General features: G+C 44.4%; 1 protein-coding gene across 1 annotated transcript in view; it reads right to left on the bottom strand.

Annotated features, from left to right (window-relative positions):
* The window catches only part of LOC122944171 (RNA binding protein fox-1 homolog 2), a 356156-nt gene that overhangs the window by 67429 nt on the left and 272027 nt on the right, over positions 1 to 16700 (bottom strand). Inside the window, exon 13 of the mRNA XM_044302402.1 lies at positions 13602 to 13693. Within this exon, the coding sequence (XP_044158337.1) occupies positions 13602 to 13693 (92 nt within the window). The remainder of the gene's footprint in view (positions 1 to 13601; positions 13694 to 16700) is intronic.

Here is a 16700-nt window from a genome sequence, read left to right as displayed (position 1 = left end):
GAAGGTCTCTCCCTGAGTCTGGTGTCAATCAAAATCAGGAAAGAAATAAGAGACTCGAGCTCCACTGGTAGGTCCTTAGCTGCAACCTCATCCTTCAAGGCATCCGAGAGACCATGAGAGAAAGCAGCGACCAGAGCCTCATTATTCCAGCCCACCTCTGCTGCCAGGGTACGAAACTCAATGGCGTATTCAGCTACGGATCGTGAACCCTGTCTGATGGACATAAGGAGCTTCGCAGCAGAGGCAGCACGAGCCGGCACATCGAATACCTTCCGAAGAGAAGCAACAAAACCGGAAAACTCGGCAACCACCGGATTGTTGTTCTCCCATAAAGGGCTGGCCCAGGCCAAGGCCTTGTCCGAGAGCAGCGAGATCAAGAAGCCCACCCTTGATCTCTCAGTAGGAAAGGCATGTGGCAGCAACTCGAAGTAAATGCCCACCTGGTTAAGGAAACCTCGGCACTGAGTTGGCTCTCCCCCAAAGCGCTGTGGAAGGGGGGCAGAACCGGTCATACCCTGAAACACCACAGGCGCAGCAACAGGTGTCAGGGTAGACTCTGGCGCAACAACCGGAGCGGCAGTAGGAGCGGGCCCAGGAGCGACAACCGACCCATTGGCAACGGAAGCTAAATGAGCCGTGCGTTCAAGCAGGGTTTGCAACGCCACAGCGAACCGACCCAACAGGTGATCCTGCTGATCAAGTCTGGCAACCAGCGTAGGTAGCGAGGGTGGCCCTGTACCGTCAGAATTCATGGCTTGGTCCTAATGTCATGGAACCATGAACCAGACGTACAACAAGAGATAAGTGGAAAATAAGAAGGTTTTATTGAAGAGCAAGCCGTAAGCAAAGTCCGAACGGATGGCTAAACCGAAGCAGGGTCTTGCGGAGACAGAGGTCAGGAACCAGAAGGGTAGTCAGACGAAGCCAGGAACAGGAACCAACGGGGTAGTCAGACGAAGCCGGAATCAGGAACCAACGGGGTAGTCAGACGAGGCCAGGATCAGGAACCAGAAGCAGCAGCAGTCTTGGAAGCATGTGAACACAGGAGGACCAAGCAAGGAACTGAAGCCACAGACCTCCTATATATATGAGCTGGGCATCCAGCTCCTCCCAGTGGGAAGGAGGAGCCGCAGGGTGGGAGGCTACAAGAAAACCCAGAAACCAAGATGGCCGCCAGCACATGTCAAACGAAGGGAACAGCAAGGAGGTAAGACCATGACACCGGTGCAGAGGGGCGTTCCTGAACTGAATCTGAACGCTGCTATGAGCCTCAAGGAGCTGCTAGGGAAAGTATCCCTATATCACCACGGTACGAGCTAGCCTGTAGCCAGCATACGGGTAAGTGTCGCAACACATGCCACTGGCATCTTACCTGCTGTTTTGGGCAAGAACTCGCAGTTACATGCATCGCAGTTCGCCCCCTTCAGGACGCCGACCCGGTCCCAGTTTCTGCAGGAAACTTCCCGGCCTCACACTATGTGCCCCCAGGATAGTTTTTAGTTTTTGTCCCAGCAGAAGGTTTCACTTCCTATGGTCACAACGTTTTTAGCTCCAGGCAGAAGTCCCAAGCTGAATCACTTAACTGCCCGAGGTCCGCCCCCGATCTGGAGAGAAAGGTAGCAGCAGCCTATTAGCCGGTGGCTGCAGCTGTCCATGAGGAGCTGGGAGGGTTCCCTGGTCTTACCCGGCTCTCTCCTCAGTACGTGACAGGCACCCCATCCCCGCTGTGTACAGCGTGCGCTGCCGCCCGCGTCCCCTGTAGCAATGTGAATAGTGATGGTGCAGTAAAGTCCTGGGGAAGCATGAAAAAGGGGTGTTTGCACCAGGAGCGTGTCACCAAGAGGCCCGGCCTTGGTGGAGTAAAGGCCCTAGATATAGGTGGCCACTAAGCTAGTTGGAGGACACCAAACTACTTGGCTTAGCTGGCTCAAGCTAGTCTGGGGCAGGCTTTTACTGGGAACAGACAGACAATGTGTTGGGTGGGTGCCTGTTCCCCATGCTCCAGTCTGGGATTTTGGAATACGCCCATGTCCAGGGATGGTTTTTAATCCTGTTGCTGGACTTGGGTGTGGCTCCCAGTCTGGGGAAGGAGACAGAGTCTTTGGGAAACACAATCCTGCTGGAGGCTCTGGAAGAGTGGCCTCCGCTGGACTGGCTGAGGGGCCACGGAGCTAGGTGCTAGCCGGATTGTTGGGGGGACGCCGTGACGCTTGGACGCAAGTGCTCACAAGGCCGGAGTTGGGAGGACTACTGGACCACACTCCCCCATAAAGGCACTGGGCTTTAGACTGTGTGTGTACGGTGCTCTGTACAGCCAGGAGGCTGATGGACATTCGGTTGGGAAAGCCGCGTGTTAGGACTGTGTGAATGGTCCTTTAGGTGAGTCAGGGATTTAGGTTATATGTTTAGGTAGAGCTCAGACGAGCAGGTTTTCATTTTGTACCGTGTTTGTCCAAGCAGTGCATTTATTTTTCACACCAGCACCAACAATCAACATTGTTGCCAGCGAGAATTCTGTGACAGACCCTGGAGATCGTGCCCCATAACCCTAGCACCCTGCAATGCCACCCACCACTGCTGTACATGACTTGGGCAGAGCCTCGTCCCATCATAACCAGTATAGTAGAGGCTTCTATCGCCATCTAGTGGACGTGTTGCGAAATGCCTCATGTGTCAGATCCCAATAAAAAAAATAAAAACTTGCTTATGTTGCTCAAGTTTTTAATACCTAGCAGGGGTTAGTTACCAGGCTCACGTTTTTAAGTGGATCTCCAGCCGGTTAGGTTTCTAGGCTTACATTTGTTTAAGTTAATGTCTAGCCGGTCACGTTTCCAGGCTTACGTTTGTTAAATCAATTTTCAGCCGGTCACGTTTCCAAGCCTTACGTTTGTTAAAATGAATGTCTAGCCAGTTACGTTTTCCAGGCTTACATTTGTTAAATTCATTTTCAGCCGGTTACATTTCCAGGCTTACGTTTGTTAAATTCATTTTCAGCTGGTCACGTTTCCAGGCTTGTTGGTTATGCAAGTGTCTAGCCAGTCACGTTTCAGGCTCACGTTTTTTTGTTATGTAAATGTCTAGCCAGTAATGTTTTCAGGCTCATGACGCTTAGGTCAAATTTCAAGTTAATATCCAGCCAGTCACGTTCACATGGCTCACGTTTATTTAAATCACCTCCCTGCTTTCATTACTGTCACGCCTTTCAGGCACATGCTCATTAGGTTAACTTTCACTGTTACATTTCATCCATCTAGTGCCCCTTCTCAGGATCATTATTCACCAGGGTAATGCATGCCGGCTCATAGTCTGTGACGCCAATCAGGTCCAGTTTATTGACCCAATCACCTCCCAGTAAGGTACAGTCAGGTCCATAAATATTGGGACATCGAAACAATTCAAAATTTTTGGGCTCTATACACCACCACAATGGCTTTGAAATGAAAAAGATGTACTTTAACTGCAGACTGTCAGCTTTAATTTGAGGGTATTTACATGCAAATCAGGTGAACGGTGTAGGAAATACAACAGTTGCGTCTATGTCCCAATATTTATGGACCTGACTGTAGGTCTCTGGGCACCTTTGTTAGACTTTTCTCCTGTTCATGACATTGTTTTTCTCCTATTATGTACTTTTCAGGCTACTTCATCATTACCTGTCGTCTGGCACGTCCAGACCCCATTCGCAGTTTTTCAGGCTTATGGTAATTTTTTCCTTGCATCATCCGTGCTTTTTTTTAGGTTTAGGCAATCCGGATCAAGGTAAATATAAAAAAAATAAAAAAGGTTTTACTACCTCGCCAAATTCACCCCACCTTTCTACGCTGCCGATTCCCTGTCCTACGCTGTCAGAATCATGTTTTCAATTCTTCCATTCACGTTTCGGTGCATTGACATTTTGGGTTCTTTTGCCAATAATAGTTTGGCTTTATTCCACAGTGTCATGTCACAACCATCAGACATCAAATTCTCTGTCCCAGAAACAGCAGTTTCACAACACGCAAGCAACAGGTCTTTAAGGAACTGAACAATCCCCAAATTGATTGCTGAATTAGAATAGGGATTAGTCATCCAGCATCCGCCTGGAAGGCCGAGTTATACAGGCTTCTGGTTACAGACTCAACCGTTCCAGCGGTTGAGCAAGTTCCTATGTCAACAATACAACTTTCTCTGGTGCAGTTTCATTCCGCTATTAACATCTCCAGCTCAGTCACAGATATACAAAATAGACTGCTTCCAGCTGTCCAGCCTCACCCATTCCAGGTCCCTCAACTTCCCGCTCACTCTCCCCAGGCAGGTTCTCCTGTGCGCCTGACATAGCCCGGTCAAATTTTGTGCCTGACAATATTAAAAATGGACATCCTAGCAGCCAAGGATGTAAACCTTGCATTCATCCTCGTTGTCACGCATGACTCGCTATACAGCAGGACCATCACCTGCGGCGACGTTTCCATAGTGCTCAAGTCCAAAGATGCCAGTCTCAAAAAGAAACTCACCATTCCAGAGTTTGTACTGGCGTTCAGTCTTTTCAGAGACATATGTTCAGCACAGCTAGATGGGAAGAATTGGACGCTTATTAATACAGGGTCAAGGATCTGGGGCACAAATATGGTGGGCATGCTTTTTTACGATTACCATTGTTCCTTCTCCACAAAAGCTGCCACCACACTAGCATGGTTTCAACATGTCACCAATTTGGCCATCATGGACATGGAGCTTTTTCGCAGACATTTCGCAGTGCTCAAGGCCCCAGCATGCGCCACCTGTCAGTCCATGATTCATTCGAATGGTGTCCCAACCTGGGTTCCGCCCCTCAGGAAAGGTATTTTTCTGGTCCTCCAGGACCGCCTAAATCCATCCCAAATTAGGCAGACCCATAGTCTTTTTTGGCAAAACGCAGGTTTGCAATAATTATAATTTGTCGGTGTGTAACTACAAAAAGTGTAGGGCCCTCCGCGTCTGCTCAGTCTGTTTCAGTGCTCATCTTCTAACCACCTGTCCTTAAAGGTCATCAAGGAATACATGACTAGTCGGGGTCAATGTGGACTTGTTAACATTCCTCTTACAAGACCATCACGATCTCAATTTCGTACAATTCCTAGTGTCTGGGTTCAGGAAGGGTTTTCATACAGGGTTGGTAGCCCTGCCTCAATCCACCTGGGAGGGCCCTAACCTCCTTTCAGCACTCAGATTTGTATTCAGTCAATACCATAATCCAGTCCGAATTATTAAAGGGCTTCCTTATAGGGCCTTTTTCCACGCCCCCTTTCGATTCTTGGAGGGTCAATCCCATCGGGCTTGTAAGCCATAAAAATGCTAATAAAAAACGCTTAATATACGATCTATCAGCGCCTCATGCTTCTGGTACACCCAGCTTCAACTCTCTCATTCCTTCTGAAGAATTCCTTATGCAATACTCTTCCATAGATGAGGCCATTCAGCTTATCATTCAGTTGGGCAAGGGAGCCTGGTTGTCCAAAGCAGACATTGCCGACGCCTTTAAGTTGTTACCTGTTCACCCACAGCTATGGAAATTTTACGGACGGGATCAAATGAATGGGTTGCTATTACTTCACAAATCCAAAAGCAGCCTAGGCTTTTCAATAAACTCACCCAGGCCCTCCACTGGATTTTGGTTACTCATGCCGGCTGCTCCATGGTTATTCAATATCTGGACGATTTCTTTTTTTTTTTTTTTTTTAAATCAGATCGTTTTTATTAGACCATTAAAGACAGAAGTTTACAAATCAATACAATGTCTTTTCTTACTTCATCCACATTACGGAATCAGCGTACATCGGTATCATGTCAGTACCAACACACTTACAAATCAAGTATCTGCATGTACTATATATCCATATGAAAAACAATAGACACCAGGAATTATAAATGCCTAGACCCACCCAAAACCCCTCCCATCACCTCCCCCAGGCAATAGGTGATTATTCCTAATAGGGGAGAGCTCACTGATTCCACCTACACCTCTCATTTGCTTCACCCTTGCCCAAATCTTTTTCATGAGTTCGATAAGAGGAAGTTTCCCCCTCTCAGCATGCATACCTGATCCTTCCAGAATACCCATGAGGTCCCGACTACCCAACCAATGCTGCAAAATCTGTCCAGTCATATCCGTCACCTGGAAACTAATCCATCCCTTGAAATGCTGACACTGGGAAGCCAAAAAGTAAATCAATGCATTAGGAACAGCCAGGCCTCCTTCAGACTTAGCGTACTGCAATGTTTCCAATTTAATCCTAGCCTAACCGTACTTCCAGATAAGATCCCTAAATATAGAGTGAATTTTCTTAAATCTATCCATGGGGATCCATACGGGAGCATTATTCAATATGTAGAGCAGCTGAGGCATCATAACCATTTTTAACAGGTTCACTCTACCTACCACAGAGAGAAAGAGCCTACACCATGACCTCACCTTAAGCCTGAAAGTCGCCAGCAACGGGGACAGATTGAGGACCTCAAAATCCGAAATTCTAGGTGTTATAAACAGTCCCAAGTATTTAAATTTATCCACCCAGGGAACCAAACTATCTGCTTGTCTACCTGACAGGGCCTGCCCATCTGGACGATTTCTTATTAATAGAACATCCAAACCAAAAGTCCTGACAAACTCAACAACCTCTTAAAAGTTTTCTCCAAGTTAAACGTCCCTGTAGCACCTTCAAAGGTCCCACCACTTTGGTAACCTTTCTGGGCATTGTACAAGACACCGAAACAATGCAAGCTAGGCTTCCACAAAATAAATTAGTCAAGATCAAAGAGACCATTGCCAAATCAGCGACTTCCAGGACACTCGCCAAACTAGAGCTGTAATCATTATTGGGGATGTTACATTTTGCATCCTCCATTCATATCTAGACTACTCCAACTGCTCCCCACAGCCCACGCACAGGATTCCCTCATTCGCTTAGACAGCAAGGCCTTAGCCGATCTATCCATGTGGAATCTGTGTCTAGTTGGAATAGTGTTCCCCTGTTTGTCCCACAAAACAAGCCCCGCTTCACCCACACTCTTCACTGACGCAGCTGCATCAGGAGGGTTCGCAGCAATATACGGTAACCAATGGTTTGCAGGTTCATGGCCACCAGAAGTTTTGTCAGTCAAGGAATCTTTAAAATCCTCCCCGTTACTTGAAATTTTGCCAATAGTGGCAGCAGCTCAAGTTTGGGGTAAGCTTTGGACAAACTCTCTAGTCGCCTTCATCACAGAGAACCAAGCTGTAGTTGACATTCTCACTAAAGGCAGATCAAAATCTCTGCAAATCATGCCCTTCGATCACAAATTGGTTTGGCTCTCCTTATATTACAATTTCCACTTCTCATGTAAGCACATCCAAGGGGCACAAAATCTAGCGGCAGATGCGTAATCACGTTTCAATTTCCCCGCTTTATCTCAGGCAATGCCGGAGGCAAAACAGACAGGACTACCCCGCCAGCGGTCAACGCATTGACAATGGATTAATGATTTATATCTCAGCAGCCAAGTCACTTATCCACAAATCAGTATCAATCAACACTGCTAGGAATTTCAAAACAGGCTGGAATACCTTTCTCCAATCCAATCCACAGGCAGAAATATCCAAAACTTTTTCCAGCCTGGCAATGTAAGTTATCATCTCAATAAATTGCTATACGCTAAATGGTTTGTTTTTTGCCCCCCCTTAAAGGCATACCCTCGCTCATGGCTAAGGGCACTCCACCAGCCATCTTAGCTAGGTTTCGGTTAGTAACTCAGATAGGCACTTGTCCTCCAGTCAGGTTCCTCGTTCTCTGCAGCCTTGACCACAAATGAGCGCTGTACTCTTATTGACTGCTCAATTACACAGGCCAATTAGTGGGAAAGAGTGTTCTTATGAAAGCTTGTTCCCGGTAATTGGTCCAAAAATTGCAGTCTAATAAGGCCCTAAGCACACAGCTAACAGTGCAAGAGATGGTTTCAGGACAAGCCTGATTGCCCTTAAGCCACAGAGAGGACCTTAAGGGCTCATGCACACAAAAGAATTTTCTTTCTGCTTCAGTTCCGTTTTTTTTTTGGCGGACTTTATGTGGAACCAATCACTTCAATGGGGCTGTAGAAAATACAGAAGTTACTATGTGTGCATTCAGTTTCCGTTTGTCCACATGGCCGTTCCGCAAAAAAGTACTGCACCTCATATTATTGTCCGCAAATCACGGTCTGAGGCCCCATTCAAATCAATGGGTCTGCAAAAAATACAAAACAATCCATATGTCATCAGTTTCCGATCTGCAAAAAAACTAATCAAATACAGAAACCATACGGATATGTTTTGTGCAATAAACGGAACAGAAGAGGACTTAAATCAGAAAGAAAAATGATAAAAACTCAGATACAGAACGGATCTGTGAAAAAGTCGTGTGCATGAGCCCTAAACCTGCTATCCCTAGTTAGGACTGAAAACTGGTACACATTGATAATCCCACTTATAACAAAATAATAAAAAATAATAAAGTTTAGGTGCCAAATATAGCAGAAACTGATTGTCCAGCAATCAAAAGAAGGGGAACATGTTCTTATTGATTATTGCCATTTGTGATACACTTTGTTATAGGGTAATAAGCTGTATGTTTGTCTAGTGCGGTATTGTTGGGCCATACTGAAAGTGTCTGAATTAAAAGAAAATGTTTAACAATGGAGAAAAAGCTATGGATTGCACATTCTCATGCCATGCATGGATCTATTGTTAAAGAGGACCTTTCACCACTCCTGATATGCCCGCTTTAATAGTTTCATGCATTTCCCATGTAATAAAAATCACTAAATTCACAAAAGTCTGACACGTCCTTGTCACTTGCGCTTTGAAAGGTCAACAACCATGTCAGGGTTGCAATAGAAAATAAGACTTCTATTATAACACTAAAAGAAAATAACAGAAGCTCATAACTGTCAACTGTTACGAGACTGCTAACCTCCTCCCCTTCCTTGCACAATAACCTTTACAGTTTTTTTATTTACTGATCACCTATCCTCTGATCATAAGGGGTCTTGGGTGTCAGACCCCTAAAGATACGATAGTGATGACCTATCCAGAAGATAAGTAACATTTGGAAAACCCTTTAAAGGGTCACTCATTTTATAAAGTCACTTTATCCTGTGGATTAAAGGTCTGCAGCACTGATTTATCACTACTTCTCCCACTCTACAACTGCACTGAGGCCCTAGTCACCCATTGTGCTAGACATTGACATATAGTCAGATGATGCATGTGATCAGGCTGAGAGCTAGCCGAGAATAATCAGCTGTGGATTTCCAGTCTGTGTACTTCCATTATTGAGACATGAACTTGTTAATATGATTTGTGTAATAAATAGACTATTATATATGAAATCTGATCTTGTGTGTATGTAGTGCCATGGTAAAAGATTATGTATCACATGTGCTGACCAATAGATGAATAGGGAGGCAGTATATAAGTATGCATTTTTCATTGCCTTGGATGCTTGAAAAGGGCATATTGCACTTTTCATGGATGCAAAGTGAATTTTTGGATAGACACTGGAGAGCACAGAATGCAGGAGACAAAGACAAAGAAATTCCTACACATAATATGGCATATAAATAATGTACTAAGCCTTGGATGCTAGAAAAAGGCAGAATGTACTGCCAAACGTTCCACTTTCGATGGATTCACCTGCTTAAATAAATGGATTGGATTTTCTAGTTAACACTTACAATGCTATTATCTATTTCTCTAGACTCCAGAGGATTTATAGATTGGCCGTCTAATGATCACAAGGACAGTGGGTAAAGGTTCTATTGCTGACCCTCAAAAACTGTTGCAAGCAAAATATCAGTATGGAATGCAGCTGATTTTAGCTCCCTGCACAGCCAAGAGACTGGGCAACGCATATCACTGTGCAGAGAAAGACAAAGAAAGGGGACATAGCGTTAAAGTATAACTGTCGTATTATATATATATATTTTTTGAGTATTGGATTGTGGTGATTAACCCTTTCATGACCAAAGGTCATTGATGCCCCAGTGTCCAGGTCAAAATTTACAAATCTGACATGCGTCACTTTAAGTGTTAATAGCTTTGGAACACTTACTTATCCACGGCATTCTGAGATTGTTTTCTCGTGACACATTGTACTTCATGACAGTCATAAATTTGAGTCACTATATATCTTCTTTTAAAAAAAAATCCAAAATTTACCCAAAAATTTAAAAAATTTGCAATTTTCTAAATTTCAATTTCTCTGCTTCTAAAACAGAAAGTGATACCTCATAAAACATTTTTTTCTTTAACACATTAAGAGTTAACAGCCAAAAAAACCTCAATATTTATTACTCTGATTCTGCAGTTTACAGACACACCCCACATGTGGTCGTAAACTGATGTAAGGGCGCACGGCAGGGCGCAGAAGGAAAGGAACACCGTATGGTTTTTGGAAGGCAGATTTTGCTGGATTGGTTTTCTGAACGCCATATGTTTTTTATTTTTCTACTGATCAGCTTGTGCAGGGGGCTCATTTTTTGCAGAAAGAGTTGAGGTTTTTATTGGTACCATTTTTGGGTACATAGGATTTTTTGATCATTCATTATTACACTTTATGGGACAAGGTGGGCAAAAAATTGGCAGTTTTGGAACAGTTTTTTTTTTTTTTACAGCGTTCATCTGAGGGGTTAGGTCATGTGACAGTTTTATAGAGCAGATCGTTACGGACGTGGCAATACCCAATATGTATACTTTTTCTTATTTATTTAAGTTTTACACAATAATAGCATTTCTAAAACCAAAAAAATGATGTTTTAGTGTCTCCATAGTCTGAGAGCCATAGCTTTTTTATTTTTTGGGTGATTGTCTTAAATATGGGCTCAATTTTTGCGGGATGAGGTAACGGTTTGATTGGTACTATTTTGGGGTATAGTTGCCTTTTTTGATCGCTTGGTGTTGCACTTTTTGTGATGTAAGGTGACAAAAATGGCTTATTTTTTACACTTTTTTTATGGTGTTTATTGGACGGGGTTGATGATGTGATATATTTATAGAGATGGTCGTTACGGACGTGGAGACACCTAATATGTGTGTTTTTTGTTTGTTTATTTTATTTTTTTATAGGAGAAGGAAATTTATTTTTTAAGTTTTTATTTATTTATACTTTTATTATTTTCACTTTTTTTTTTATCAGTTCCCTCTTGGACCTTGAAGATCCAGTGGGGCTGATGGTTGTACTATACTTTGCAATGCTCTTGCATTGCAAAGTATAATACAATCAGATGCCTGTAGGTGGCAGCACTGGACGCCTATACCATGGCAACCGGACGCCTTTGCAAAGCGTCCGGTTGCCATAGCAACCAACGGGCGCTGGGACCCCCCTCCCTCTATTAACCTCATGGATGCCCCTACTGCGGCATCTATGGGGTTACAGCAGTGTCAGCATAGAGCCGACACACGCTGCTGATGGCGGCGGCTCAGGAATGGAGCCGCCGCCATCACACACACAAAGGGGACCACATCGGGGGCAGGGGACAGCGCTGGAAACTGGGGAGGGGGGCAGCATTTTACTCAGATTGGGGCAGGAGGGGGCGGACCGCATCGGGGGGGGGGGGGCAGCATAAGAAGATTGACAAGAAGGGGGCACAGATCGGGGCAGGAGGGGGCGGACCGCATCAGGGGCAGATCAAGAACAAGGAGCACAGATCGGGGGCTTCAGGACACATTACCGATTTCAGGCTCTGATCTGCAGAGCGCAGATCAGAGCCTGAAACCGGCATTTAACAATGCCGCGATCCGATTGGTTAGTCTGCACAGACTAACCAATCGGATCGCTTGCTGGCAAGGGGCCACTCTGATTGGTCCCTTGCCGGCATTACTGCACTGTATGCTGTCCGTGACAGCATACAGGGCAGGGGTAGAAGCTTTAATCCAAGCGCTTTGCAACGCTTGGATTAAAGAGTTGCCAGAACGTATATATACATGGTAGCTGCACGGGGTATGTGCAGCTATCACGTATATATACAGATTGCAGACGTGAAGGGGTTAATATCTCCTTGGTGGCCCTATTTCAACTTTTCACTGTGTATTCAATTATCCCTTAATTCCACATTTTTGTTCCCTGTACTGCCTACTTTTACCTGTGCTTAAAATAGGGTTGTTAGGCATGGTCTATCTATTTGTGTCTATGTGTTGAAGGATGGAGGATGCAGAAGCAGGCATGCAAGGTCACATTCCTGACAGCCGGGGACTGAAAGTAAATGATTAAAGCCAGGTCCTCCCCAGCAGCTGATAACAGTGCCTGGGCTGTGTGCACTTTTCCCTGTCCCTGCGCTTGGCAGATGCTCCCTCACTCAGCAGAGCTGGAGAAGCAAAGTCGAAGCAGCACAGAACAGGGAAGGGAGATCTGCCATCTGCTCAGTGTATAAATGAAAGCAACATGTGGTAAGAGGACCCCTTTGTGCTGCAGGAGATTAACCCTTTAGAGGGAGGACTCTGGTTATTGACACTTTTGGGGGGCTATTGTTACTGGCTAGTAAGTGCAGGCGGGATTAGCCTCAGGGTGAGGGCAGTGGCGGCCTTCTTAACTGAATAGTGAAATTGCAGTTTTATGCAGACTGGTTGCTAAGGGCTGAATCTTATTAAATATGGGGTAAGTCAATCTAATAGTAACTGATTCTGGAATATCATGTTATTAGTAACTACATATATGAAAATTGAAATTAGGGTCTAAATGTGACAGTTATCCTTTAAATCAGTGCTGCAGGCTGTTCTCTCTCAGGATTACTGGGGTTCCCAGAGGTTGGGACCCACCATCATTATGAGATGGCATAAACTTGCATACAACATCACTTTACATGATGAGAATAACCCGTTAATATACAGTTTTCTGATCAAGTTTTGTCATGTCAAAGTTTTGTGAAGCAAATCACTGACAATCGTGTAAAGAACATCAAATAAAAAATATGCAATGAAAAACACACATTAGTCTTGGGTCAAAATAAGATTATGGGCAGAAAGAATGTGTTCCGCATCTACTGAAGTTGCAAGCAGTCTGTTATAGAATAGGGCATGACTGGCCAACGTGCATCTCTCCAGCTGTTGTAAAACTACAACTAATAGTTTTGCAACAGCTGGGGAGCCGCAGGTTGGCCATCCCGGGAATAGGGAGAGCTGAACAGATTAATAAATAGTTTTGAAGGGGGAAAGTCAAATTTAATTTATTGCTTTAAGGCCGGATTCACATATTTTAACTGTGTGAGGTCAGTGTACACAACATGATGCAGGGTGCAAATGGCCACGGTCCGTTTTTACCGGATCTGCAATTTGCCGTCTGCAAAACACACATGGCTGTCACATGGTCATGTGAACGTGGCCTAAATATCTGCTCATTCTAACCTTACTAGTTATTTGGAAGTCCTATATACGTTCTGTCAATCACTGAAAAGACCAACCACATGATTTATAAGCTCAGAATGCGCAGAGTTTTAAAATTACACATTTTGTTGAATCTTTTCCCACTAAACTTTATCAAACTGCTCTGCTATTGTCCTATGACATGCTGTATGCAGATTGCATTGTCAACTAGAGCATTAACAACAACAAAAAATACATTTTTACCACATCGTACCCATCGCTGTAGGCTGCAGCAGCTGCGGCAGCGGCGGTGGCTGCTGTGGCAGCAGTAGCTGGTTGAGTGTACCTGTAAGCTGCATATCCGCCCTGTTTATAAAAGAGAGTTGTTAGAGCAATCAACTTGTTTTAAAAACTGAGACAACTCATTTTGCTATAAAAGACAGTGTTATGCATTCCCGTTGGCAGAAGAAAATATAAGATTAAAGGTTTCAAGAACTTAGATAAATATAGCTTGTAAATGCAAGAAAACATTTTTTTATGCACATTTGAATAAACTTTAATATAACTTTAGAATTTACATACATATATAGATTGTATCTTATTCTATAGAAAATAGTTAGAACTAGTACAAGATATTACAAATAAAAACAGTTCTGCAAAGAAACATGTAAAGTACTTTAGTACATTTAAAAAGGGTATTTCACCTTTTTTTTTTTTATTACATTTGGTTTAATTTTCATTTTAACAGAGGAATTAAATTGTACATCAGTTATTTGTGGCCCTTTCAAATTCATGCACCAAAGGCGCATTTAGATGAGTAGATAAGTTAAAATTTGAACGTAAACATATATAGCGAATTATTGAATCAAATGTTCATTTAATGTTTGAAAAACTTTATGCAAACAAAAACTTGTAGTTATTGAATTGTGGTACATGTGATTTTTTAGCGATGTGATGTAAAAAAGTTGTCTTATGTAAAATCACTGCTGCCTTAATAATCCTCATTTAAGCGAGTAGACCATAGTATCCAAACAAATTGGTACATCATCTTTACATGAAAATGCTTATCGCTGGCTTTAAATTGAAGAATGTGATTGCCTCAATGATTATCTATTTGTCTAAATGCACCTTAGGGTCCAATCAGTGAGTGTTACATCCATTGATGCAATAAAGCTTCTCTGTATCAAAGTTGTTGACGATGTAGGAAAATGGAGATTATTATTTTGCACATAGGAAGAGAAAGATGAATAAATAAAAACAGGCAAAAAAGACAATGAGAACCATCTAAACTTACACTGCGTTATTAACCTAGTCAGGACTGCCGAACGCAGGATTGCGTCCTGGCGACGGCCCCGTTGTTCCTCCTGGACGCGTGGATGCGTCCTCTCGCGAAACTTCGAGCAAAGCCGGCTCGCACATTCGCAGTGCGGGCTGGGAATCCGCGCAGAAGAAGTTAGTCACCAGCCTGCCAGCCAATGATCATCGCTGGTAGGCTGGTGACTTGAAAAATCTAATCAAAAGTCATTTAACACACTATATTTATAAATATAGTGTGTTAAATGGATTCTGTGCTCTCTGGTGGGTCCCTTTCGTCGGTTGGTCCCAGCAGAGAGCACAGATCACAGTGAGTACACCAAACAGTACACACTTAACCCCAGATCACAAACCCCCATCACCCCAATTAACCCATTGATCACCCCTGTCAATCACTAGTGAAAGGGAAAAAAGTGATCAGTGCAAACTGTCACTTTTTTTCCCCCACTAGTATTGACTGTTAGGTATTAGGTTAGTTTAGGCCCCTTTGGTAGGTAGTTAGCGTTGGTTTGAACGCCCAGCCCACCGCACCGAAGTCACTAATTCGCTGATTAGCGTTGGCACTTTTATAGTATCTGTAAGTGATCAGAACTGATCACAGTCAGATCTATAAATGGTATTAGTGTCACCTTAGCTCGTCGTCCACCCAAAACACAGTGTTTGCCCAATCACGCCTGATCGGTTGCCCACACGTGCGTTCGCCCACGCCCGCCCTGCCGCAGATACAACATTTTTATTAATTTTTTTTAATCACTGCACAATCACTTCACAAGCGCTGCGGCGATAAAAAAAAAAAAATATCAAAACGGATTATTGTTTTTTTATCAAATCGCAGTGGCTCCCAGTACTTCGCTAGCCTCCCATTTGTAAGACAGGCTCGCTTTTTTTCTTGGGTAGTCTCAGGGAATACCCCCTAAATTTAGTAGTCCAAATGGCAAATAAGGAGTATTCTTCTGAAGAGGCCTACAGGCTTCTGACCCAGTCGGATGAGGAATGGGAACCATCATCTGACGAATCCAGCGGGTCAGAATACGAACCTGTAGAAGCAGTGGCAGTCTGACCCAAAGTTCGCACGAGGAGGTTGAGGTCTCCGATACCACCAGGCGTACCCGGCCCCGTGTTGCTAGACCACAGGTTGCGCAGGATCCGCATCAAGAGCAGCAGAGTTGGGTTGGCGCTGTCCAATTACGTGGTGAGGCATACACCAGAAGCGCAGCCCATCCTGGACCTAGTACCAGCACTGCCATAGAACATTGTTAAGTGGCGAGCACCAGAAGGGCAGTTGAAGCTGGTACGGTGGCACGTGCATTAGTTCCCCCGTCGCAGCCACCATACAGACAGGCCCGTAGAGCCCCTAGAGTCCCTGAGGTGCTGGCAAACCCTGATTGGCAGCCCCTAACTTCAGCCGCACCAGTAGTTCCCCCTTTTACCGCCCAGTCTGGAGTTCAGGTTGAGACAGCTCAGATCGGATCGGCACTGGGGTTTTTTGAGCTGTTCTCGACTGCGGAGCTCTTGGACTTACTGGTGGCAGAAACAAACCGGTATGCCACTCAATTTATAGCCGCCAACCTGGGAAGCTTTTATGCCCAGTCTTTCCGGTGGAAACCCGTCCAAGTTTCAGATTTTAAAACTTTTCTGGGCCTTCTCCTCAACATGGGCCTGACAAAAAAAAGCATGAATTGCGGTTATATTGGACCACGAACCCAATTCATCACATGTCCATATTCTCTGCTGCCATGTCCATGACACGATTTGAGACCATCCTGCGTTTCCTGCACTTTAGTGACAACAGCACCTTATGTCCCAGAGGCCACCCAGCTTTTGACTGGCTCCACAAAATTCGGCCCCTCATAGACCACTTTAACACCAAATTTGTATACCCCTGAGCAGAACATCTGCCTTATACATTGCCTTAACACCCCTTATACATTTTACCGGGCGCTTTGGCTTCAAACAATACATCCCATGCAAGCGCGCCCGGTATGGGGTCAAATTGTATAAGCTCTGCGAAAGGACCACAGGCCAGATTGGATGCTGTGGCACTGCTCAACCTAGTCGC

The sequence above is a fragment of the Bufo gargarizans genome, chromosome 7, assembly GCF_014858855.1.
Source record: "Bufo gargarizans isolate SCDJY-AF-19 chromosome 7, ASM1485885v1, whole genome shotgun sequence".
In the NCBI taxonomy this organism is placed as follows: Eukaryota; Metazoa; Chordata; class Amphibia; order Anura; family Bufonidae; genus Bufo; species Bufo gargarizans.
This window is presented reverse-complemented; position numbering and strand designations above follow the sequence as displayed.